Here is a 26,174-nt window from a genome sequence, read left to right as displayed (position 1 = left end):
CTTTCAAATCTATGATACTATATCTCTCTCTGTGTGTGAATCATATATATCTATATCTATGGCCGGATGGCTCTTTGTCAGGAGGGCTTTGTTTACGTTCTCTTCCCTGGTGAAGGGAGTTGGACTGGATGGCCTTAAGTATTTTTTGTTGGTCATGGGGGTTCTGTGTGGGAAGTTTAGCCCAATTCTATCATTGGTGGGATTCAGAATGCTCTTTGATTGTAGGTGAACTATAAATCCCAGTAACTACAACCCCCAAATGACAAGGTCTATTTCCCCCAACTCCATCTGGGTTCATGTTTGGGCATATGGAATATTTGTGCCAAGTTTGGTCCAGATCCAGCATTGTTTGAGTCCACAGTGTTCTCTGGATGTAGGTGAACTACAACTCCCAAACTCAAGGTCAATGCCCACTAAACCCTTCTAGTGTTTCTGTTGGTCATGGGAGTCCTGTGTGCCACCTTTGGTTCAATTCCATCATTGGTGGAGTTCAGAATGCTCTTGGATTGTAGGTGAACTATAAATCCCAGCAATTACAACTCCCAAATGACAAAATCAAAAAAATTTGAGTGAAGGACATACATTGGGTTGTTAGGTGTATGCCGTCCAAATTTGGTGTCAATTGGCCCACTAGTTTTTGAGTTCTGTTAATCCCACAAACGAACATTACATTTTTATTTATATAGATGAACTAATATTGTGTAAGGGTGGGAGATCTGAGAGTTGAGAGAGTGGGAGCTAAGTCATCTCAATATAGGTAGGACTCTAGCATCAGGCTTTTTCTATTCAGCATTTGGAATGGAACCAATGTAGTTACATTTGTGATTTTTGGGGGGATTATATTTTCTAGTTCTTGTGTTCAGCTTTATTGGTCTTTCTAACAATGTTTCTAAAATGGCTATCCTAAGAACAAAATTGCACATAGGATAGAATAGAATAGAATTCTTGGTAATAGAATTGTACAAGTATTATCCTGGCAAAAATAGATGTTCCTACCAAGCTAATTCAGAGTGAAGGAAATGCTGTTGCTGTTCTTAATGACTTCACATATCCAGTGGGGTCCTGTACAAAACGATACCATGCACCTCTGCTTCCTTTCGTTATTAATGGTCCACTATTTTTTGCAACCGCTGTCCAGAATAAAATTGGTTTTCATTGTCCTTGTGCACTTCATACAGCTCTAAAACATGGTGGGTTTGCCCAGTTGTCCACCAGTTCTTGTACTTGTCCTCTGCATTGACCACAATGTTGAGGATCAAGTAATCAACATTTTTGTTTTGTTTTGATGGTGGAACATTCTGTAATGAACACAGCACTCATATTCTGCTTACACCTGGATTTCTCTCAGTGCTTTCAAACCTGTGTGCCTGAGGTTGTGGTGGCTGGTTGGGCAAAGGTTTGTTTAGGGAAGAAGGCTAAATCAGTACCTACTGGAAGACATTCACTCAGCTAAAAAATGTGACAGTTGGGGCTGTTGCGCTAAAGTGAATTCCATTCGTGCAAAGCAAAATGTAGTTTAGATTAGCACATTTTTACATGGCTAGGCAAAGTTGTTCGTCAGTGTAAAAGATCTGAGTTCTTCTTCAGGAACAGATGCCCTTGACAAAATACTCTTTCTGAGATAAATTCCAGTAGCAATTGTGTGCACTGGTTCACACAATGTGCCTCTGTTTTCAAAAATGGCTTGTAAGGCGGGGCCAGTGGAAGATAATGCAAAAGGAAACTCTAAGGGCATATTGCCATTTTCTGAAATGAATGTGGAAACCTTTGGTAGTTTTTCATACCACCTAGTATGATTTCCACGGGCTGATCCATCAGATGCTGCTGCCTGGTGCAAATAATAAAATGCTCAGTTCTATGAGACGAAGCCAAAAGCTACATAGAGACAATGCAGCTACATAGAGACTGTCAACACATGCTTGACAGTTGTATATTATTTCACTGTCACTGACTTAAGACTCAAACTTTTGTCCTCTTGATGTTTCAAATTCAGCTTCCAGAATCTTTTAATGGTGGCCATTATGACTAGGGTTAGGTCTAAAAGAGGTAAATATATGGAGCTGCGAAATGAAAGGAAATGCAAATGGTAGCTGCCTCCTGAATACAAAGGGTTTTTTAAAAAATAAAAGAAATCCCTGGTCATTTCACTTTCAAAAGCACAACACACTACATAATAGCAGCCAAAAATCTACCCCTAGAATGGGAAATTCAATCCTGGAAGAGTTATCATGGGGAAAAGGGGTCTCCACTAAAGCTTTCTTGCCAATCCTTGTTTCCACAACAAGCCATTTTTTTTCTATCTGCAGTAGAGTCTCGCTTATCCAACCTTTGCTTATCCGACATTCCATATTATTTGATGCTCTTATCCGATGCTCCATATGCTAAACATTAGAAGACTCCGTATTATCTGACAGTTTTGTTTATCCGATGTGCTGGCCTGTTTAAGTCAGATAAGCAAGACTTTACTGTATATGTATATGTGTGTGTGTGTATACACACACACACACACACACACACACACACATATATATCATACACACACACACATTGAGTTCTCCTCTCCTTCAGGAAAAAACTCGTCTTGGCTTTGGGACCTGCCTGAGCAACATCTGTAATGACCTGTGAGAATTCTTAATTAAGAGACCTTGGACTGGAAGTCTTGACAATGATTTGGATTTGCGGACTCTGACTTGGTTGTGTTAATATTTTAAGGGCCAATATTTTAAACGTATTTTATTGTCTTTTTAATGTATTTTTATTGCTGTTGACTTGTTATGTTAATTGTTGTGCTCTGTTTCTTTACCGGCATCTAATGACTGCCAATTTTAAGCCGTCCTGATTCCCCCTTTGGGGATTGAGAAGGACAGGATACAAATGCTCCAAATAGATAGATAGATAGATAGATAGATAGATAGATAGATAGATCACTTCAGAAATACCCCTGTAACTACTGGAAGAGGTCTGCGCAGTTCACCATTTGAAATATACCAAGACTTGCTAACTTCTTTCATTGTATAATTCGTGATAGTTTATGGGAAGAAGAACAATGCTAGATGTAGGGTTTGGGACAGTTGGATGAGATGAACAGCTATCGATTGATTATGTTCTATTCTTAAGCAAGGCACATCTTTGAGCTTTGCAATTATATTTTCTCTAGCAATAATAGCACAAGTGAAGTTTGCACCTTCGTACAGCCTGTGAAGTGGTGTAAAATGAACTGTCAGATAGCTTCTCTGTTGTCTTTTCCTTCAAAGAGAAAGGCTTAACATAAAGTGTCATTTGATACATGAGACACTGTGTACTTTTCTACTAATGGCTTTGTTGTGGGGAAGGCTAGAGAACGATCACAAAAGATTTGTTATGTGATTTAAACAAAATCTCTGTGACTCTTACCTTTCTTTTAATAGGATCCTTTGGCTGGTTAGTTGTACAACAGTTACATAGTTCACATTTTAAAAGATCAGTAAAACTGTGGGCATCTCTGAAATCTCTTTTAAATTGCTTCTGATATAGCTATGTACATTAGGCCTCCAACATTTCACAAATGAACACGGGGACATGTGTGGCCAAGCAACATCAGGGTGTGGCCAAAATGTCAAAAGTTAAAAATAAGGAAGAAACTAGGAACATGTTTTCTTTATTGCTAAAAGTGTTTGTTAATAAAAACTTTGAAAATTACCCAAAATCTGTGGATAAATGAAATATTATGAACTTTGGTGGGCTAAGAGTGGTAAAGGTGTTCTACTATTGTAGTGAGTTTCACCTCAATATCTGTAAAAATGAGGGAGAAAGAAGTCCCTGAAGTTTTCCCAATTATAGTAATTATGCACAATTATTATAACAAAATAGTAACAAAATTTCATTACTCTTGTATAATAATGATTTTTTTTCACTAACAATACTTTAGAAACACTTTAGAAATGAAATGTCAGCACCCACCAGTTTTGTAATGGCTTTTGAACCATTTTTAATGGATCTCACATCCCTACCAGCCAGATCGTGGTTCTCAACCTGTGGGTCCCCAGATGTTTTGGCCTTCAACTCCCAGAAATCCTAACAGCTGATAAACTGGCTGGGATTTCCGGGAGTTGTAGGCCAAAACACCTGGGGACCCACAGGTTAAGAACCACTGAGCTAGATGGTTTTGGTTAGCCCTTTCACTGCTAACTCCTTCAGCTGGCTCTCTCTCCACCAGCTGGCATAACAGTTCCAGAATGACCAGTATCCAGAGCTGAGCCTCCACCTACAACACACAACATATTAAAATAAAAGTCCACCCAGGCCTTGTGGGCTCAGCTTTATAAAAGGAGCTTCCTTGCAGTTGCTGAGCCACACCAAGCTGGAACAGGCCTGGGGCAGTAGGCTACTCACAAGGAGTCCCAAAGAGCAGGCTGGAGATGTTCAATGCCTCTTCACAGCAGACTCAGACTTATATTTTTTATTCAAAAAGAAAAATATGAACAGCAAGAATAGGATAAATAAGCATATTTTTGGGATATATAATGTTAAAAACTACACAACTATATTCTGTCTACTAGAACAGAACAACTATTAAATACTTAGTAAAAATAACATAATATAAGACCAAAACAAACAAAATAAAAAGACAGATCTGTGAATCTCACACTCACTGCTTGATGGTTTTTATCCCTTATTAGCATGAGGGATATTATATAATCATACTTCTCCTTTTGATAGCACTCTATTAATTCACACATCCTACAGTTGACAAATGCTTCCAAGGTGGGACTAAATTAGTGACACTAAATAAATATAAATCTTTATAGATGTGAATAATAAATATTCAGATTGTCAGCAACCTTGCTAGAATTCATTTTTTGTTTTCATTTCCTTGTCTTACTGTATATTTTGTGGTGGTTCAACACATATGGTTGAATGTGAGTTGAAGGAGGGTGTTGTGCAACTGAATGCCAAATAACTAAAAAAGAAAAGAAAAGAAAAGAAAAGGCTGAATCACTTGAAAAAGGATGACTGAAAGCAAACTGCTTTCAGTTTTGATTGCCAACTAGAAAAGTGAGGGAACGGCCTGTATCTACTGACTGAGCTCCAGCGAGATAAGGAATCTCTTGGAAACAAGGGCTGGCAATCAGCACCATGCTGTAAAAGCAGCAGGAAGATCACAAATGAAATTTATGAAAACCAGGGTCTTGGCAGGAGAGATCTCCAGCTGCTTTTGCAGCTGGAAAACTGAATCAGCAATCAGTGCCATATAATGGAGCGCTAGTGAATACTTGTTTTAAAAATAGTAGTAGCAGAGGAGTATTGAGGAGTTGCTGTTCTATTAGCCCGAAACATAGCACAGTATGAATGGAAGTGTAGGCTGAAAAATTAATGCCTTATTTCCCCTGCTATTCCTTTGCAGAACTTAGCTGCTTAGGACAAGTCCTAACCAATGAGAATTAAATTTAATTTTTTTGGCCTCCTGATACTGGTTTTCTGCCCTTTTGACTGTGGTCTCCCATTAAGCTCCATGGCAAAATTCTCTTTGAGTTTAACAGACCTGGATTGCAGAATTGCACCCATTAATTGGCTGCCTAATGTCCCAGTCACTTCTAGAAGGCTTTTGCAAGCCAAACACTGTAGGGAATCCTACTAAATTCCTTCCCCATCTCTACTAATTATTCTAGAATGGCCTTGCTGATTAAGGCCAATTATTTCTTAAGTCAGGGTTCTTTATTGTGAAAACAGAGTGCAACTATGTAATTTGGGTTTAAGAGGAAGCTCTTTGATGTCATTTTCTATTATTTCAGCAAGTACATTTCTTTTCTCTCAATCCACTACTGTTCCAAGTTTTCAACTGCATCTATGTACCCAATCTCTTAGCACAAACAAACAAAAACTGTTTGCAAATTTGAAAAAAAAGTCCATGGAGTTTTAGGTTTTGAATGGAAAAAGTACTGTTAGTATAACTTGAGGGTTAATTTTCATGAGATGGCACAAGTTATTGGTGGATCAGTTTAATTTATTTAAAATACTTATGGTCTACCAAAGCAAAACTTTCCTATTGACTCAAGGATGTTTAAAAGGGATCATCATATACTGAGATGTCATCTATTTCGACGTTTGTTTTTTATAGTATTGCTTCTTTTGTCTGCATTTTAAAAATGTTACTACCTGATTTTTTGTAGTGATTAGCTAGGATCACGGATAAGAAGATCCATGTCTGGTGAGCATATGCTAAACCAGTTAGGACAGGACAGAGAAACCAATTCACCAGGTTGAAGACAAACCATGGTTTGGTAAAAAAAAGATGCACGTACAGCAATTTGCTTTAAAAGAAACACAAGACATCTTATACAGTTCAGACATCTATTCAGTCTTCCCACTCCCTCCACTGATTGGCTAGAAAAGAGGCTGGCTAGGATCTGCGCTGGGATTGGCTGGGAGGGAGATGGCAGCTAGAGATTGGTTAGAGGACCAATAAGCTGCAGAGATGCCCCCTGGGAGGTCACGATCTGTGGAACACAAATGGTAAAGATATGTTGATGAGCTCAAATGGCCGGTTCTGTGCCAAAGAAATTTCAGGAAAAAAGTGGGGGGCTCCTGGAACAAAAGGTGATGGTCTTGGGCAATCAAAGCCTTGGTTGACTGTCAATAAAGAGGTTTAACAAATACACATACCCTGAGCCTCTTTTTCTGTGGGCAGCAGTCTCTCAGCTTCAAGTGAGCCATATAACTAGGCAAATAGGTTTGGATTTGTCTGGGCTGACAGGGAAGTCACCAATCTCTGCATATACACGAACAATGGATTTTGGTAATTATCTGGTCTGGGAAACCATCAGAGGGATTTGGACAACTTCCTGTTCTCAAGGAATTATATCAGCAGGGTTACGGAGAGATGACTGTCTCTGGTTGACATCTTGTTAGTTTTGAAGTTTTATACATTTTATAAAAAAGATACCAAAAGTCATGAAAAACAGATACAATAGAGTTTGCAGCATGTTCAGGGTGGTATGATTGTAGGCTAGAGTTTAGGGGTTTACAGTTGTTGCTGGTTCTTCTGAGGCATTGAACTTACGCAAGTACAGAAAGAGGTTTTTTAAAGGAAAAAATCATATCCTTAGTGAACTATAAATCTTCTGGGGGAGGGGGTTGTTAATGTGGCTTGACAACATTTTGGAAACTAATATGTGGATTATAAATATAATAATTAATATGTCACTGATTCAATAAAATATTTTATAGAGAAATAAGGAGGGAAATCTGTGTCAGTGACCATGTTATTCTCCACACTGCAAACAAAATACTGTAGATGGGCATATAGAGTGAAACTAAAGCAGCTTGCAACAAATATTGAAAACCCAATATTCAAAATAGAGTGTCATATAGAATAGAAACAGTTGTAGTTCTATAAGAAGAACGTTTGACTATGTCATAAAACATTTCCGAAAGATTGTTGGAAAAACCTGTGATAAATGTAATGTTTGTTTTGGGTCAGATTATTTTCCTGATCTCTTGGGAGTGCTCCTTTCCTGCAAAATTGCATGCTCAGTATGAAAACATTCAGCAAACTGTGTTATCCCCTGATGACAAATCAGTATTAATATTTTATCAGTCAGGCCCGTATATTGTTTCAAGCCCCTTATGAGCTTGCTTCAGCCAAATATCTCTGTTGTTTTGTAATGTGAACGAGTGTGGTTTCTAACACATGAACTGCTAAGGAGTTCCCTTGTGGCTGCAAAGGACTTCTGTAATGTAGAGTTGAGCAAGCACAACTGAAAGGTAGGTTTCTTAATTAGTGAATTCTGGATTTGAATTTCCCTTGGCATTTTAGTGAATTGACATATAAAAGATGATTATAGAACATTAATAGATAGAAAGTATTGCACTGTATGCAACAAACACTTGCAAATGTATGTTTACTTAAATAAAATAAAATTAAAATTAAAAGAAAAAAGATGTGACTCCCAAAATTTCCCAGCCAGCAAAAGCATGGTCAGTGTGGACTGGGAAATTCCAAAATCTGTAATCAAGAAAAGTCCTTTTTCCAGAATCTGTGAAAAATGGAAGGAAATGCTTCCAAAAGCAATATTGAAATTGACAGTGGGGCAGATGCCTCTATTTGAGCAATAGTAAAATGGCTAGAAGATAAAGAGGAATGTATATGTATGTGTGTTCATGTACTTCTGTGCTACAGAGGAAAAGACAACACAGTCTTCAACTGCATCCCCATTAAGGGTGAGAGCTTTTCAAAAACCTTTTGTCACAATGCAATACCATTTTGTACACTGCTGGATTTCCAGAGTGAATGATAATTGTCCATCTACAAAGGCAGAAGAAAACGGGTTTATTCTAAGAGAGTTCTTTCGCCATCTAGTAACTCCACAACCATTGGGGATCAAGTCTACTTCGATAGGCAAAGTTCTATCTTGAATTCTGTTTCTTGGTCATTTTGGATTGGGATGGGGATCAGCTCAACTATTGTTAATGAATCCTATGGTGAGAGAGAATAAGGTGGGCAGGACCTAGACACCATTGTGGAGGGATGTGGGTGGACACAAAGTTATTGTGGTTGGCAGGTTACAGCTCTGTAATTGACATTTGTTTTTAATGTGCTTTTAACATCCATATTTATCTTAAAAAGTGTGTTGTGTTTCTCTACTGTTAGTTTTACCGTTAGATCTACACTAATTTTCCTAGCCCCAAAAGCCATCTTCTAGTTCATTTTCTCCCTCCTTTTACTAACCTTTTTTTGGTTGCTTTTGACACTTTCTAAAGTGGCATAATACATTCTGTTGTCGTAACGGCCTTACAAGAAATTGCTTGCTTTGAAAGAGGGGCTAGCTTGCACCCCAACCTCGATGATTTATATTTCTCCAAGGATACCTAAGTGAAATGAAATAAGTTCCCTCTCTGTGGAACTCCTGCAGCCCAACCTTGTATCCAGACTGACAAAAGGGTCAACAGTCGTAACCTTCCCACTAATATCTTTTTATTAAAGGTCTGCAGACATGCTCTGGTACATGTCAGCGCACGTGTGGGCCAGATCTGCAGCAGTGAATCTCATACAAAGACTCTATCCTTTCCCAATCCTTTGATAGGATATGTTGTTGTTGTTGTTGTTGTTCATTCGTTCAGTCATTTCCGACTCTTTTTTTTATAAATTTTTATTGAGTTTTATATAATTACAGCGAAAGTGGGGGAATAATATAAGAAGATAGAAAAGTAGGAAAATACCACAACCATAGCACCCGTGGGTAAAAAAAAAAAAAAAAGGGAGAGAGAAAAAGAAAAAAAAATGGCAAAAAACAAAAATCCAAAAAGGACTCCCTTCTGATTCAGCTCGTTCAATGACTTTCATTTTGTATAAGAGTAAGTTCCATATCGTAACATCCAGGTGTCCTCAGGTCAATTATGTGAATTTGTGTATTGTATCTATATACTCTTCAACAATTGACCAATTTGTCTCTTTAATTATATTACCTGTGTTCTTCTTTAGTAAAAAAGTTAACATGTCCATGTCTTTTATTTCGTTAATTTTGTTTATCCAGTGGAGTTTTTCTGGTATTTCTTTCTGCTTCCAAATTTTAGCGAAGACAATTCTGGCAGCCGTTGTCAAATACGTAAACAAAATGTCCTCATTAGAGTCCAATTTAATATCATCATCTACAATTCCCAACAAGTAGTATTCAGCCCTTCTTGGGAATTTTTTTTTGAATACTGTTTGCATTTCTTCATGAATAATTTTCCAATATTTTTGAGTTTCTCTACAGCTCCACCATAAGTGAAAGAAAGTCCCCTCATGTTCATTACATTTCCAGCAAACTTTCGATACATTCTTATACATACGATTTAGTTTTACTGGAGTCATATACCACCTATGAAACATTTTCATCCAATTTTCCTTTAAGTCCGTTGCATAGGTGTACTTAAGTTTTTTCTTCCACATTATTTCCCAATCACACATTGCTATTGGTCTTTTAAAATTTTCTGCCCATTTTACCATACATCCTTTTATTAATTCGGACTCCGTTGACCATTCTAATAATTTTTCGTATAATTTAGTTATACATTTCGTATCAGTTTTTAAGAAATTATCCCAGAACACTTCTTTGTTTTGAAAACCTTGTTTTATATCCTGGTTATATTGTTCCTTTATTTGTAAATAATGTAACCATGAGATTTTTGGGAAACTCTGATTTATTTTTACTTGAGATTTTAGTTCCGTTGAACCCTTTTTAAAAAGTTCTTTATACGTGGGCCAGGTTATCCAGCCCAGTAATCTTCTCTGTTTAGCTTCCATCGGGGAGATCCAAAGAGGGGTTTTAGAATAAAAATATTTTTTATATCTGTCCCAGATTCTGATTAATGAGGACCGGATAAAATGATTTCCAAAGTTTCTTTCCTTCTGTTTCCTTCCCATACCAGATGTAAGCATGCCAGCCCACACGTAGGTCATGGCCTTCTAGCGTAAGAAGGTTCTCTCTTTTTAGAACTATCCAGTCCTTTAACCAGATTAAAGCATTTGCTTCGTGATAGAGTTTGAGGTTATGGAATCCAAACCCTCCTCTTGTTTTTTTATCTGTCAGCACTTGGTATTTTATTCTCGGTTTTTTACCTTTCCACACAAATTTCATAAGATCTCTTGTCCATTCATTAAATTTCTTAATGTTCCTAATTATTGGTATATTTTGAAATAGATATAATAGTTTTGGGAGTACTGACATTTTAATCAGAGCGATTCTTCCCATAAGGGATAGGTTTAGACATTTCCACCTCTCCAAATCCTTTTGAATCTCCTTCCAAAGTCTCTCATAATTATTCGTAAGAAGTTGAGCATTTTTTGATGTAATCCAAATACCTAGGTATTTCATTTTATTTACTATTGTGAGGCCCGAAATGTCCTTCAATTCTGCTTGTTTTTCCTTTGACATATTCTTCGTTAGAATGATGGTTTTTTGTTTGTTTAATTTGAAACCTGCCAGTTTTCCAAACTCTTCAATCATGTTTAGCCAATTTTTAATGTTCTCTCGTGGGTTTTCTATTATCCCTATTATATCGTCAGTATAGGCTCTGGCCTTAAATTCCTGTTTGCCAATTTTGACCTCCTTAATATTTCCATCTTCCTTTAGATTTTTCAACAGAATTTCTAACGCCATTATGAATATCAGGGGTGAAATCGGGCAACCTTGTCTAGAACCTTTCCCTATCACCAATTCTTCAGATAATTGTCCATTTATTTGCACTTTGGCCTTTTAGTTCTTATAGATATCTTCAATTGCGGTAATAAACTGATAACCCATGTCCATTTCTTTCATTAAAGTCTTAAAAAATCCCAATTAAGGTTATCAAAGGCCTTTTCGGCATCGATGGCGAGAAAGGCCACTTCTTTTTGAGGGTTGGCTTCAAAATATTCGATCAGATCAATAACTATTCTCAAGTTATCTTTCAAATTTCTCTTAGGTAAGAAGCCAACTTGTTCCTCCCCTATCCATTTACTTAAAAAGTTTTTCAATCTTTGGGCCAAAATATTTGTAAAAAATTTATAATCCACATTTAGCAGTGAAATGGGCTGGTAATTTCATACATTTATTAACTTTATTTATTTGTACCCCGCTAGCATCTCCCGAAGGACTCGATTCGGCTTACACAGGCCGAAGCCTCAGAACACAATACAGTAAAAAACATAACACAACAATAGTAGACAAAGCAAATCAAATAGTTAAGCAAATAACAACAACAGTAACAATACATCAAGACACTTTAAAACTGGGACGGCCAGCGCCATGGGGTACAGGGTTAAAAGTGCTGGGTGGCAGGAGGAGCATAGGATTAAAATAGTGCGGTGTGCAGTAATATTAATTGTACTAAAGTGCTTCTAGGACTTGGGGTGGGGGGTTCCTAATCTGAGAAGGCACGTCAGAACAGCCAAGTTTTTAGGTTCTTTCTGAAAGCTGCCAAAGAAGGGGCCTGTCGAAGATCTTTTGGAAGGGCATTTCATACATCCTTCGTGTCTGTTTGTTCTTAATGAATTACTATTATTTCTGCTAGATTCCATGTCTCTGGGATTCCCTGACCACGGAATATCCCATTCATTACAGTTTTTAACATTGGCATAAGTTCCTTTATAAAAATTTTGAAGTAGCCTGCGGAAAAGCCATCCGGGCCTGGCGCTTTATTTGCGTCCATTTTTCTTATGGCAGCTTCCACTTCTTCTTCTGTAATTTCTCTATTTAAATCTTCTCTTTGAGCCTCTGTAATCTTAGGAATTCTAAATTTACCTAGGTATTTTGCTACATCTTCTTTTGAGATTACGTCTCGGGTGTAAAGTTTTTCATAGTATGCTTTAAACTCTCTTTATTCATTGTTACCTCTGTTTTTTCAGTTTTAATTTTACTTATTCATTGTGCCTGTTTTTTCTTCCGAACTTGTTAGTCATTTCCGACTCTTCATGACCTCATGGACCAGCCCACACCAGAGCTCCCCGTCGGCCGTCACCACCCCTAGCCCCTTCAAGGTCAATCCAGTTGACAGAATATAGTCTTTTCTAATAACTTTTTATATACTTTTATATCCTTTACTCCCTCCCTTACCGATAGATAGATAGATAGATAGATAGATAGATAGATAGATAGATATGTTTTCTATCTAAGCAAGCCACTGGGGTCATTGACTCTCACTGAACCCAATGAGGAATTTCCTGGACATCTGGGACTGGACGAAACCCCTAGACAAAGATGACAATCAAGGTCCATTGTGTGCATATACTGATCAGTAGGCGATTTCCGCTCTAGATCTGATATCACTGGCTAATACTTGCCCAGCTGATTGCCTCAATTGAGTTGAGAGCTGCCTGGCTATGGAAACAGGAATTCAAAGCATGTACACACATTAGATTCCTTTATTTGACATCAAAAGACTGATTAAAGAAGATCATCACCTTTTGTCCCAAGGCTCCTCACCCTCATCTTTCCCAGGAAACTTCTTCATTACCCATGATTAAAACAATTAAACCAATTAAGGAATCATTTACATTCTTAATATGAACATAGACTTTCCGAGGCTTGCCTCTTCCCAAGAGAGCCGCCCTTCAATAGGTGATGGGACTTCCCCTAGCCCGGTGGTTCTCAACCTGGGGTCCCCAGATGTTTTTGGCCTTCAACTCCCAGAAATCCTAACAGCTGGTAAACTGGCTGGGATTTCTGGGAGTTGTAGGCCAAAACACCTGGGGACCCACAGGTTGAGAACCACTGCCCTAGCCAATCTTCCTCCATCTCCTCCCCTTCACCTGGGAATCCCTGCCTGGAGGCAGCAACATCACCAGCCAATCGGGATGCAGATCTAAGCCAGCCTCTTTTTTGGCCAATTAGGGAAGGCAGAGCAGAAAGGTTTGAATGGCCCTCAAATGTATAAAACCGTATGTCTCCATATTCATGGTTGTGCTTGTACATTTTGGCGCTAGCCATGCTTCAGTGCTTTCAGGTCAGATTGCTAATAAGACTCTGTGACTGTCTTCATCTGGTGAGTGTATCCTTCAATCCGGAACTTTGGGCTTTAGCGTGAACACTTGCTGGGCATGGACCCTCCATATCTGCAGTACTACTCTAAGTTCGACCTCACTATAATGATAGCAGACAGTTAGACTTCATCCAGAGTCAATAAGGAGACATGTAAGAAGAAACAAACACCCACATCTATTTAAATGTGTTATTTCCAGAGAAAGATCACTCAAGACACTTTTCTGCCTGAAATGGATTAGGAAATTCCTTCCCTGCACAACATCCACTGAAGCCAAGATTGTTTCTATTTTATGGTAGTCATCTCAATATTTGTTCAGAAGGGGTTTCCCCTTGCCTGCCTCTGAGGCTGAGAGTATGTGACTTGCCCAAGGTCTTCCTATATGAGCAATGTCTGCAGAGCCATAGTCCAGGACTCAGTAGTCAGTCCAACCCTGGTATTTAGTGTCATAGTCCAGGGCTCAGAACATTGCACAAAGCTGGCTCTGAAATCAAGGTACAGCTTAGCTGAAGCTAGCCAAATTATTTTGACACCTGAGGCAGAAAATCCCATAAGCCCCCTCCCTTCCCCGTCATTAAAAAAGAAACATACTGTGATGACACAATAAATATCTAACATTTTGCTGCCCTTTCATGCATCTGAAATCTGCTGCCGTACTCTGCATAATTGTTGCTGCCAGGACAAACATTAATGATTTGCCATCTAAGATGTCCTCATGAAGGAGGAAATTATTGTCATTTCAGTTCTTTCTTACTTTTTGCACCAAGACATGTATTCAAGACAAAACTTCTGTCTATCCCATATGGCTGATAACAGGGCTGAATTCCAATCATTTTGAGCTTTTTACCCTGTGATATATCTGAAAGGCAGACATTAGTGCAAGCGATTTATTCATGTCTTGGAGGGAGCTTATCGTTTTTAGAATCGGTTCACTTATCATTAGTGAATTAAATGGCTCTCTAAATATTTTAGAATATATCAAATGTCACAATAGCACAGAATATGAATAATTCATTGGAGAAAATTACCTTTCTGGTGTTTGATACAGCAGGGCAAAAATACAAAAATGTGCTTTAAAAAATCACCATTCACTTAAGTTTGATATAAGAAGAAATGCTATATTCCATTTCTTTAAACCTGTCTAAGTGTGCAAGATGGTGACATAATATTGTGATATTGTGAGTCTCCAAATTTTATCATGTTGGAAGAATGCAATCTAAAGAATCCTTGGGCTCACCCAAATCAGCACATTTTCCATCTCAAATCAATATTTTTAAAATGTATCAAAAAGTTTGCTTAGGGAACCAGTTATAATGATATATATTGTGAAATATTTTTTTCCTAATTGTTATTCTCTCTCATTTTGGAAGAGTTGTGTATGTCAGTGTCTTGTTGTTATTGCCTGTTTGTTTTTGGAAAGCTTCAGGTCAAATGTTTCATTCTTCAGAGGTAGCACACCTACCTGGAATAAAACACCATTGCAATGTGTCCTGATACAATGCTATAATAGACTACCCTTGAAAAGAAGCTGAGAGCTGGAAACATGAGGGATGTCATAGTTACATTTTTCATTGAAACATCCAGAATGGTGCCTCTCTCTTTCTGCTGCAACAAATAAAATAAAATAATAAAATAAAATAAAATAAAAAATAAAAAAGCAAAACAACCCCCCACCCAAAACAACCTCCCAAAACAACCCCCCAAAACACCCCCCCCCTCTTTTCTTTAGTTTCTTTAGTAAATAACTATACTCAAATCACAGTTAGAAGTATTTCTGCAGCACTAGAAATCTCCTTGTTCACCCATTTCATAGGTGATTTGTCAGATGGGATGGTTTGGGAAGTGAGAGGAAATCTAGTGCTTATGTAGACTACTATTTATAATGGGAATTTTTTTTCCGATTTTCTGATTTGTGCTTTAAAAGACCATATGTATGTAAAAGTATTTGACTTTATCAATGTTAACCACAGTGTAGCCATGTTAAGAAATTTTTATGAGATAATAGTGGGGATCTGGTTTGTTTATCGGGATCTGCTGTTCAATTGAGTTTGCAGAACAAGCACTTTCCTTTTCACAATGTGGCCAAATGCTGAACACAGTCTGTGAAATCTTGGCTTTGCCTTCTCCTCTGCTTCAGTGCCCCCTGAAGTCTTGGCTTATGCCTTCCCAATAGTGTGGAGACCTTCCTCTGTATTAGGTTTTTGGGTGGAGCTTAAAACACCCCTCAGAGGCCTGCCGCAGTTGGTTTATTCCATTTCCCTGTACAGAGCTCTTTGCTGGACTTCGCCTTCTTTCTGTAGTACAGCCTAGAGGTCTGGATATTGTCTGGAATCTTAGTACCTGCTTCTGCTGCAGTATTTAGCAGAATTTCATACCAACAGTCCACAGGACAAAAAGAAGCCTATAACCAACCTAAGCTTCACAAGAAAGAAAATTAGGATGGTTTAACCATTGCTTTGCACCAGAGGCAGGAAAGACCCCAGAAAGATGACTTCAACCAGCAAAGTCTGGTTATAATGTATTGTTTTAAGTTATTCTATGTTAGTCCCGGTTGGAGTTAACCCTTTATTCTTCTTGTTTCAGTAAACCCTTTGGTTATTTTTCACCTTGTCTAAAGTGCCTGTTATGTTAAAGAGTCTTAATCTTAACAGAAAGTATCAGATAGCCCCTGAGTAAAGCCAGTTTCCCCAAATGCCATCCCACAATCATAAAATTGCAAAGGGCCGCACAAGCTCTTGAGTCCAACCCAATGGAAGATCTTCAGCAAAAGCATCCTAGAGAAGGAGCACTCATCATCTCTCTTTCTTCCATTACCAAAACCCTTCTTACAACCATGTCACATGGCCGCCGGAATCGTTACACGTTGTTGAGGGGCTTGGGGAACCTGGTGCTCCATGCCTCACATCACCTGGCTCCAGATTTCATTGATCTCATGGGGAGAAGCATCAACCATGCGTGGTGGTGGTGGCATGTGTCAGCTCCATCCTACATCACCCTCAGATCCCCACCGTCATCTTTTGATGGGAGCTGGCAGACTCCGTAGGTGATGTAGGCTGGAGCCGGGATATACTGCACACAAAGATGCCCTTGTGACAAGACGGTTACTGACAAGAAGTTTCTTCTAATGTTCAATTGAAATCTATTCTCTTATAATGTCAAACCATTGAACTTGTTTCTGCCTTTGGGGCAACAAAGAACAAACCTGCACTCTCTTCTCTGTGGCAGACCTTGATGTATTTAAGTCAAAACACATACGGAAATCATCTAAAAGCCTCTGCTTAGCAGAGTTAGTTTTCCAGTTGATATCAGGGAAAATATCCCCCCCCCCCCCAATAACTATCCATTCTTGCATTTTTGAGATTTCTGAGATTTATTTCCGGAAAGCATTATCCACCATCTTTAATTGGTTTGGTGGCCTATAGTCTTATATTGTCTTTGTTCCTTTCTCCATTTATTTTCACCCAAATGCTTTCAACTGATCCACTCTGATTATTTTTGTGGGTTTCCTACAAGTAAATATAATGCTGCTTCATCTCTTTTTATGCCACATCTATTCTTTTTCAATGATTTATATCCTCCAATATTATATTGCAAGCATGGGAGCAATCCCACCTGGTCTTCATTGTACCCCTAAAGCTATAAGTCTTTTCCTGCACGAGAATGTCAAGGTTATTTTGTTTGTGCATTGGTGTAAAGACATCTGTTCTCACCTGTTAGTCTACTGTCAGTTTTATTGTGAATTCCATTTTCTCCCTCAGCTTCTCACCTAGAATGTCAGCTTCATGTTTGACCTGTCATCCCCAACCCACCCTGAGAACCTCAATTAAAACTCTCTTGATTAGCCTTGCCATCTTACCACCAAATACATTTTTCCTGGTCTATGTGAAGTACTGCTATCCTCACGGAGATATGGAGCAAACTTTTCTTAGACTTGTCTAGCTCCCTTTGAACAGAGATGGGAACCATACTGACAGTGAATCTAACAAGCATGGCCAGAGATTCAGATACTTTGACAGTGGTGATCCAGATCTGGTGATGAATTCTTCATTGCCTAGTTGGTAAAGCTGCATTAACCCAGTTCCTTCAATTTTTACAAGGCTGTCATTCTTCTGCTCACCTTTCTACTCTGTAATCCCAAGACTCCACATTTCTTTAGATGGCAAATCTTTTGCTTACTTCCCAGTTCTTCCTATGCATCTTGATGCCATCAGCTCCTTAATCCTTCCTGCACAACTACTATTTTTAGTTGTGTGCTTTCAAGTCATTCCTAACCTTAAATCGACCCTATTATGGTGTAGTTTGGCAGGATTTCTTCAGAGAGATTTGCCTTCCTCTCTGAGGGTGTGATTTACCCAATGTAACCCAGTTGGTTTCTATGGCTGAATGGGGAGCTGTAGTCCAACACTGAAACCACCTCACCAGCTGACTCCCCTTAACTTCAATATAAATGCAGCCATTGAGAACTACTTAGTATTGAGATGGGAAAGATGGGGATCTCAAGCTGCATTTGGATTACCATTCCTATCATCTATCCATTGCCTGTGCTTCTAGAGCTAATGAGAGTTGTAGTCCAAAACAGCCCAATTTAAGGGCTGCTTTCTATTGCTGGTTTAGTACTAAGGCTAATTCTGATGTTCGTGCCTGTCTGTTTTCCAGCTTGTGAGCCATCCACTACCCATTCAGCACTGATTTAATTTAATTTTCCAATTCATTGCTGATGTAAGTAATTATTGGACGCTAGTCATCTCCTGCCATCTTATTTCAGTCTCTCCCAGGAGGGGGACCTGGAGCCCTTTTCTCTCTGGGGTTGCCTTTGGTCTCTTTTCTGCATTAAACCTCAGCTCCAAGACAACCCACATCCAATAACCCTGAAAATCTTAATGCATTTATAATGTATGAATCATAACGAGAAGTTTCTTTTGATAAGTCACTCCGTAACAACAGCCGCCAAAGCAACTTTAAAATTAATCGATTCTATCTCGCATGCCTATTATTATTGTTGAAGCCTCTTAGAGAAGAGAAATTATGTAAATTGGTGTCACGCTAGGCTACTGCATGCGCGCTGGGAATGCATAACAATGAGCCTGACGAGGAAATATTTCATCCTGAGCAAGAATAATCATTGGCGTATAGGTGTATCATCCAGTCCATATTAACAGTTCATTTTTAATGTTTTTTATGACCCTAGACTAATGACACTTTTAACAAAAGGAAAAAGAGAGAGAACGCGTTGAAATCTGTCACTTAAACATCTTAAAAGGTGACCGATTGCCCTTCAAAGCAAAAAGTGTGTGCGCAAGCCATTGTCAAATGCATTCTAAAATAAATACAACAGTCCTAGTCAGTTAATAGCTAAGTGGCTTTCATTCTGTAGGCCAATACAAGTAGCAGACTCGATAAATAGATCAGACTCAAGACCAATTAGTGTCACATTAATCTGTAGCAATAATGAAGTGCAGCTGCCGGGGGTTGCACCAGTTTATCCGTCTCCTCCACAGCAAGGATCTTAAGTGCGCCGCACACTGTGGGGCAGAGGATGCATTGGCAATTGCTGTGTGGAGAATATGCTGTGCCCTGCATTTCTGACCACTAGCGAAGTCATGCCTGGGGAAAGAAACCAGACGCCTTTGTCCTGAAGGAGTCCGATGTTCTGTTTGGCGGACAAAAACCCACCACAATGTAAGCTGGCTTTAGAAAAAAAATTAGGTCACTCCTATTCAGTCTGCAGTTGTTTTCTTCCTGAATCCTCTCTTGTCTGTTTAGTTTCCCCATCTCTGCACACGTCCTGAACACCTCCACGTAGAGAACTGATTCTAGCTGCAAGGGTCACTGTTCCGGTCCTTACATCGAACACTTAATCGGCATGCGTGCTTCGTCCTTGCTGTTAAATTGCTGTCAAAAGAGGTGTCGCCCAAACCTTCTCGGCTATTGATTTTCACATACAGGGAGCATAGTTCATAGTCATTTGATTTGCCACCTGCAGTTTGTAACTGAACAGGCTCAGGAGATTATAAACTTCATTTCAACACCAAGCTCCAGGGCACGGTTGAGGTCTGCCGGCTAATGTCAGCAATGATTTCCCTTCCCCACCGCCATGTTTCTTTTCGTTATTTAACTTAAAAAGGAATTTTAGTTGACCTACAACAAACAGCAGTGTTGCTCAAGCCATACCCCATTCTTTGGCTTCTCTAATAGTTTTTGGCAGACTTCAGGAAGAGTTCATCTGCTTAATAAGATGGTTAGATGAACAACTGTTATTCCCTGTCCCCCATAATGAGAAATTATTGTCCCCAGTATTGACTCCTGTCTTTAGTACAAATTATTGTATTGTCTGATTTCAGTATATTTCTCATGCTGCAAATCATTTTGTGCTTTGGCCATTTGGCTGTTGTGAACGCTGTGTTTGCTCGGCACGTGGATTCGCTTATGCTTCTAAATGCTACTGGACTTTCCAGGTTTGAATTGCAGAGATTTTCCCCACTCCTTCTGTCCTTCATGGATTGTATTTGCGTCACAATAAACGATTTATGTGCAAATTGACTACCATTTTGACCCATAGAAAATAATTACATTTTCTTCACTCACTATATTTTTCACTGAGAGAAACAGTTGCTTAAATTAATGCAATAATTAATGTAAGTTGTAACATTTTTCCAGGAAAGCCTATATGTGAAAACTATGGCAATTTCACATTTGTAATTAATCCTTCTTTGGTAGCAGTAAGAATGATTTAATTGTGTACTTTCTTGCTTAATTTTGCTAAATCTCTTAATGTTTGAAGCCCTCAGTGGCACAATAGTTTAAACCCTTGTGCAATGCAGAACTGCTGATCAAAAGGTCAGCAGTTCAAATCTGGGGAGCGGGGTGAGCTCCCATCTGTCAGCTCCAGCTTCTCATGTGAGGACATTTATTATTATTTATTTACCATACTTATAACCCGCCTTTCTCAACCCCAAAGGAGACTCAAGGTGGCCTTACAATTCAATGCTGCGCATATGCATACATCATCATGCAGAAGTTATGTTTGGTCCTTACTACATGAGAGAAGCCTCCCACAGGATGGTAAAACACCCGGGCATCCCCTGGGCAATGTCCTTGCAGACGACCAATTCTCTCATACCAGAAGTGACTTGCAGTTTCTCAAGTCGCTTCTGACATGAAAAAAAAAACCTCTTTAATTTTAGCTTCTTGGAAGCATCACATTATATTAAGATACTTGTGTCTTGATCCTGCCAAGGAGGCTTGCAGACAGAAGCAGGATTTTGTACAGAGACCCTAATGCTAGATCATGAGTCTATTGACACTACAGAATTGTATTGCTCTGATTCTACTTAAACTCTCCTGGCTCCATCCTATAGAATCCTGGGATGTGTAGTTTGACCAGAGCCGGAAATTTCCCTGGCTGACAATTCTAACTCTTTGCCCCTAAAATGCCATTTCTAGGATCCCATAGAACTGAACCATGGCAGCCAAAGTGCAATCACAGCACAATAATTCTGAAGTGTCAATCAGACTGAGATTTGATAGTTACACAGTCCAAAAACACATTTGGATACACACCAACCCATGTGGTTCCCATATGAATTGATGGATATAGATGGGAATGTGGATGTGAATACACCCCCTCCCAACACACACACGTCATGACGGATTGCTAATTACAAACAAGGGTTGATGAGAATTTCACTTATTTATAAATACAGAAAACTAGAGCTACATCTCACACTTTCATGTGGCCATTGGGGTAGTAGTGGGGGTTAGACTGCAACCCTCCTCCTCAAACTCTACCACCTGAACAAGCGATTTGTTCCACAGCTCATGACATGTCAGTCATGAGTGACCTCTATAGTCTTTGGTACAGGAACATGCAAGTACCTCACTTATTTAGAAGCTGGTCCTGGGCAAAATACAAAGTGTTGGTTCTGACCTTTAAAGGTCTACATGGTTTGGCTCCAGGTTACCTGCAGGATTGCCTTCTCCCATACAATTTTCCCTTTAGGACAATTTGCCTTTTAGGATTTGAACCGCCAGTGTTCCAGTCAGCAAATTCAGCAGCTCAGCTGAGCCCCTTTTTTTGTTCTTCTTTCTGCCTTTTGACCTACCCTCCACTAAATTAAATTTGTACTTTGGGTTGAAAAGGGTTGCCTACTTTGGGTTATAATGATACAGAAAGTGGGGAGGGAAAGACAATGGAGAAAACAAAAGATTTTTAGCCTTCACTGCCATAGGGAAGTTAAGGATAAAATAGCCAAGAAGCTCTTTCTGGCGATCAACTGTGAATAGCTACATCATATTTGCTGAGTTCCTTTGTACCCTTTCTTTCCCAGTATTGACATTCCTTTTGTTCTCTTTCTCCTGCCTCCCCAATCAAGTCAGAGTAGCAGAAACAGCAGTTTTGTTGATCGATTCCTCTTACTTCTTTCTTTTTTTTTTGAGGATTAGATTCTCAACCAGGTTCCCTTTGTTTTGCCATTGATTGGATGAGAATGTGATTTAAAACAGGGTTATATTATGCCATAAAGCACTTCCTGTACAAAAATAATACAAATACCAATGTAATCTTCCAAGAACTGCTTTAGGCCTTTTAAAATATGCTATGATTACTTTCGATTCATTAGATTTCTACAGGTCAGTCTCATGCCGCTTATATATCCATCTGTCTAAATTTCCTTTCTTAATAAAACTTAGACACTGATTGGTTTTAGTGGGTGTTTGCTAGTGATGTTATATTGAAAGAACATCAGATCTGTATTTACTGTTTCTGATTTGGTCAGAAATTTGATTCAGTCCTATACAGTGTTCCCTCACTACTTCGCGGTTCACTTATTGGGTCTAAATTTTCTCAAACGGAACACCCACGAAAAGTGAGGAATCACTGTATATACTTTCCTAAACCAACTTGTGAATTGTATAATTAAAAACTGAATGTGTAAGAGGCTTCTGAACAAGTTTCATTTGCCTGTGGCTGGAATTCACTTAGGGACAACCCCCACCCCCACCCCCATAATTGCACAACAGATCTATTCCGCTGATAGCAACTGAAGTGAAGTTGTACAGACAGCATGTTCACCTGTGCTTTTTCTTTGTAAGCCTTGCATTATGGATGTGCATCTTACACTTTCATTTATGGTTTGTGATGGCATGGCTGGGAAAGCTATAGTGTCTGGCTTTACTAGGAGTCTATCTGTATACCTTCTGTTAAAATTAAGACCCTGAGCAGACAGAGGCACTTTAGGCAAGGTGAAAAGATAACCAAAATGAGTTTACTGCAAACAAGATGAATAAAGGGTTAACTCCACCTGGAACTATCGTAAGGTAACTTAAAACAATACATTACAAAAGGAGCCTTTGCTGACTGCAGTCATCTCTCTGGAGTTTTCTGCCTCTGGTGCAAAGCGATGGTTATAAACTGTCTCAGTCCTCTTTCCTGTGAAGCATAAGCTGGTCATACACTTCTGTTGTCTTTTGGACTGGTGGTATAAAAATACTGCTGAATGCATTGATAGACATTGTGCCATGTTCTTGTTCTGCATAAGGGTTGTGTAGAGCTGCTGTGAAATTGTCCAAAATCTTGGTGTTTTCTCGGCGTGCCAAGTTCCAATCGATTTCCAATGAAGATACATAGGATGGAGGGCAGACTCAAATGTCACTTTATTTCTCCTGTTGGCCAAGGAAGGTTGTTAGGGGAATTTCCCAGATCTTACTTTTCTCATCTTTACATACATTGATATTTTATAGACATTTGAAATTACAAATTACAATCTTCAGTCTTATTGGCTCAAAATATTCATTGTTTCAAGGTTTACAATTTGTGATTAATATATTGTGTCGCAGGAAACTTATGGTAACAAAGCCTTTTATTGGACAATTTTTTGAGTCTGCCATTTGTATCTGTGCCGCTCCTTTCTGCCCATGGGTGTTTATTAACATAGGAAGTTAATGTGTCGGGGAGACAATGTTTGCTGATGGATATCTGGGCTGGAAAGGGGAAGACTCCTTGATTAAGCGATATTAGTAATCCCTGGATGATGGGCTTGGAATTTCCTTTGGGGAGAATTCATTGTGTTCCTGTGGGATTAATATGTTTCCTGAATGAATCTGCATTCCAATTTCAGTTCTAAGTCCAAAAGCAAAACTGAAGTTAAAAAAGTTTGTTATCTTGAGGAGATGGTGAAAAAGGAGAAGCACTGTTTTCCTGCTTCCAAAGCAAAGCAGGTACCTATAAGACATTAATGTGAACCTCCACTTTTCGGGATCCCAGTTTCATATAATAACATGTGTAATTGTTGTTGTTTATTTGTTTAGTCACTTCTGACACTTCATGACCTCACAGACCATCTCACGCCAGAGCTCCGTGTCGGCTGTTACCACCCCAGCTCCTTCAAAGTCAAGCCAGTCATTTCAAGGATGCCATCCATCCACCTTGCCCTTGGTCGGCCCCTCTTTCTTTTTCCTTCCATTTCCCCCAGCATCATTGTCTTCTCTAAGCTTTCCTGTCTTCTCATGATGTGGCCAAAGTACTTCATCTTTGCCTCTAATATCCTTCCCTCCAATAAGCAGTCAGACTTTATTTCCTGAAGTATGGACTGGTTCAAGGCATTCTCAGAACTTTCCTCCAGCACCACAGTTCAAAAGCATCTCTCTTCCTTTGCTCAGCTTTCCTTATGGTCCAGCTCTCACATCCATAGGTTACTACGTGGAATACCATAGCCTTGTCTATGTGGATCTTCATTGCCAGTATGATGTCTCTACTCTTCACTATCTTATCGAGATTGGTCATTGCTCTTCTCTCAAGTAGTAAATGTCTTTTGACTTCCTGGCTGCAGTCTGCGTCTGCAGTAATCTTTGCACCTAGAAATACAAAGTCTGTCACTGCCTCCATGTTTTCTCCCTCTATTTGCTTGCTGTCAATCAGCCCAATTGCCAGAATCTTGGTTTTTTTTAATGTTTACCTGCAACTCAGCTTTTGCACTGTGTAATAACACCACACTAAGGGAATGTTAGATTGAAACCTTACTCATTGAATTTTGCAGGAGCCATGTTCCATTAGTCCTGCTCTCAGTTTTCCATGTTTCTTCCATACTTTATCTAACTTGGGAGGAGGGGGGCTTGTTGAGAGGCAAAACATAGAACAGATACGTATGGCCATTGAGCAGTATTTTAAGGAGCTATCCCATCTAGAATCACCCATAGTTTTTTTCCCTGTTAGCTTTCTGGCCTGCCCTACTATTTTCTCTGTGTCTCAATTCAAAGAAGTCCATGGATATACAGTTTTGTATTTGTATGCCTGCTGCCTCTGCGAATGTGCACACACAAACACATTGCAAATGCTTAAATGCACCCAAACATTCTTCCTTTAACACTGGAAGGCTGCAATCGGTTACTCCACCAAAGTAGCTCATCTGTTCAGTTCCATGTGGTGGTGAAATAAAGATGTGCCAGAGCTAATTGTGCGCAAGCAGGAACTCTCAGCACCATGTGGAGTTGTACATATGGAACAATTAAAAATATGTCTTTTTTGCCTCACTGCACTGGTGTGTGTCTGCTCAAAGTGCTGTACTTTTCTCCTCCAGTCAATTTTAAAACCCCACTACAAACTGCTTAGCATTGTATGTCTGGACCCAATGATAAAGCATCTATTTGGAGCTCAGCCTTGAAGTAATTGGAGGGAGTGATAGAGGTAGACCTGTCCAGAAGACCCCTGTTACTCAGGAGTGGTTTGAGTATAGAATCTCTGCTGGAAGGCAGCTCCTGTGGATGAAAACTGTAAAAGACATTACAGTTTCAGATGATGTGTGCTGGAAATAATGTAATCAGCCTAGAGGAGTGAGTGTGGATCTATTATCTTTGGTCAGTGGGCTGACACATTTCGTCCTCTTCTATGTCACACGAACAATGATCACTGGTGACACAAGATGTAAACAACCAAGACCATGACTCTTCCCTTTGAAACCTGTTGCAGTTTCTGGAACAAAGATGCAATTATGCTCTTCATCATTTTATTGACTCGGTCGTTTTTGTTCCGCCGTGTGGTCCCTAAACCTTCTTACAGTCAGCCTTCCACATTTGTGGTTTAACTTTTTGTGGATTTCATTACTTGCAAATATGATTATTAGGTTCTCAGAATCTCTAGGTACTCCAGAGTCATACTTAGGTCGGTTTTTGCCAGAGGTTGAACAGCCTTTGGGAAGCCCAGGTTTTCTAGCTTTGTGTAATAACATGTAACTCTGGAGGACCTAGAGTTTCCTAGAGAGGTGTTCTCTCTTTTAAAATGCCCCAGTCTGTCTCTTTTGCTCCCACTTTCTCCCTTGTTTTCAGCTTATCTCAATTGCTGCTAATTGAGATCAAAGTACATACATAGTTTGAACTCAGTACAGCAGGGAGAAGAGGAAGGGATGTAATCTTGCCCTTCCTAGATTACTCACCGGAGTGACTTACAGGGAACATACCACCCTCCTGCTTCACTGGCTGCCGGTCCACTTCCGAGCACAATTCAAAGTGCTGGTCTTGGCCTATAAAGCCCTATATGGTTCTGGCCCAGTTTACTTGTCCGAATGTATCTCCCTCTATGGCCCACCTTGGAATTTACGATCTTCGGGGAAGACCCTGCTCTCGATCCTGCTACCCTCACAAGCGTGATTGGAGGGGATGAGAGACAGGCCTTCAAGGTGGCGGCCCCCCGTCTGTGGAATGCA

The 26,174-nt window shown here is 39.4% G+C and overlaps 1 protein-coding gene across 6 annotated transcripts in view; it reads left to right on the top strand.

Annotated features, from left to right (window-relative positions):
- MYO3B (myosin IIIB) overlaps positions 1–26,174 on the top strand; it is a 310,362-nt gene that overhangs the window by 18,460 nt on the left and 265,728 nt on the right. The window contains exon 1 of one of the 6 annotated variants that reach the window (XM_067471632.1): positions 18,947–19,158. The exons of the other annotated variants lie outside the window; for them this stretch is intronic. Coding sequence (XP_067327733.1) covers positions 19,157–19,158 — 2 coding nt within the window. The 5' untranslated portion in view covers positions 18,947–19,156. Of the gene's footprint in view, positions 1–18,946; positions 19,159–26,174 lie in introns of those variants that run through there. 6 annotated transcript variants of the gene reach the window in all.

The sequence above is a fragment of the Anolis sagrei genome, chromosome 1 (assembly GCF_037176765.1).
Source record: "Anolis sagrei isolate rAnoSag1 chromosome 1, rAnoSag1.mat, whole genome shotgun sequence".
Classification (NCBI taxonomy): Eukaryota; Metazoa; Chordata; class Lepidosauria; order Squamata; family Dactyloidae; genus Anolis; species Anolis sagrei.
This window is presented reverse-complemented; position numbering and strand designations above follow the sequence as displayed.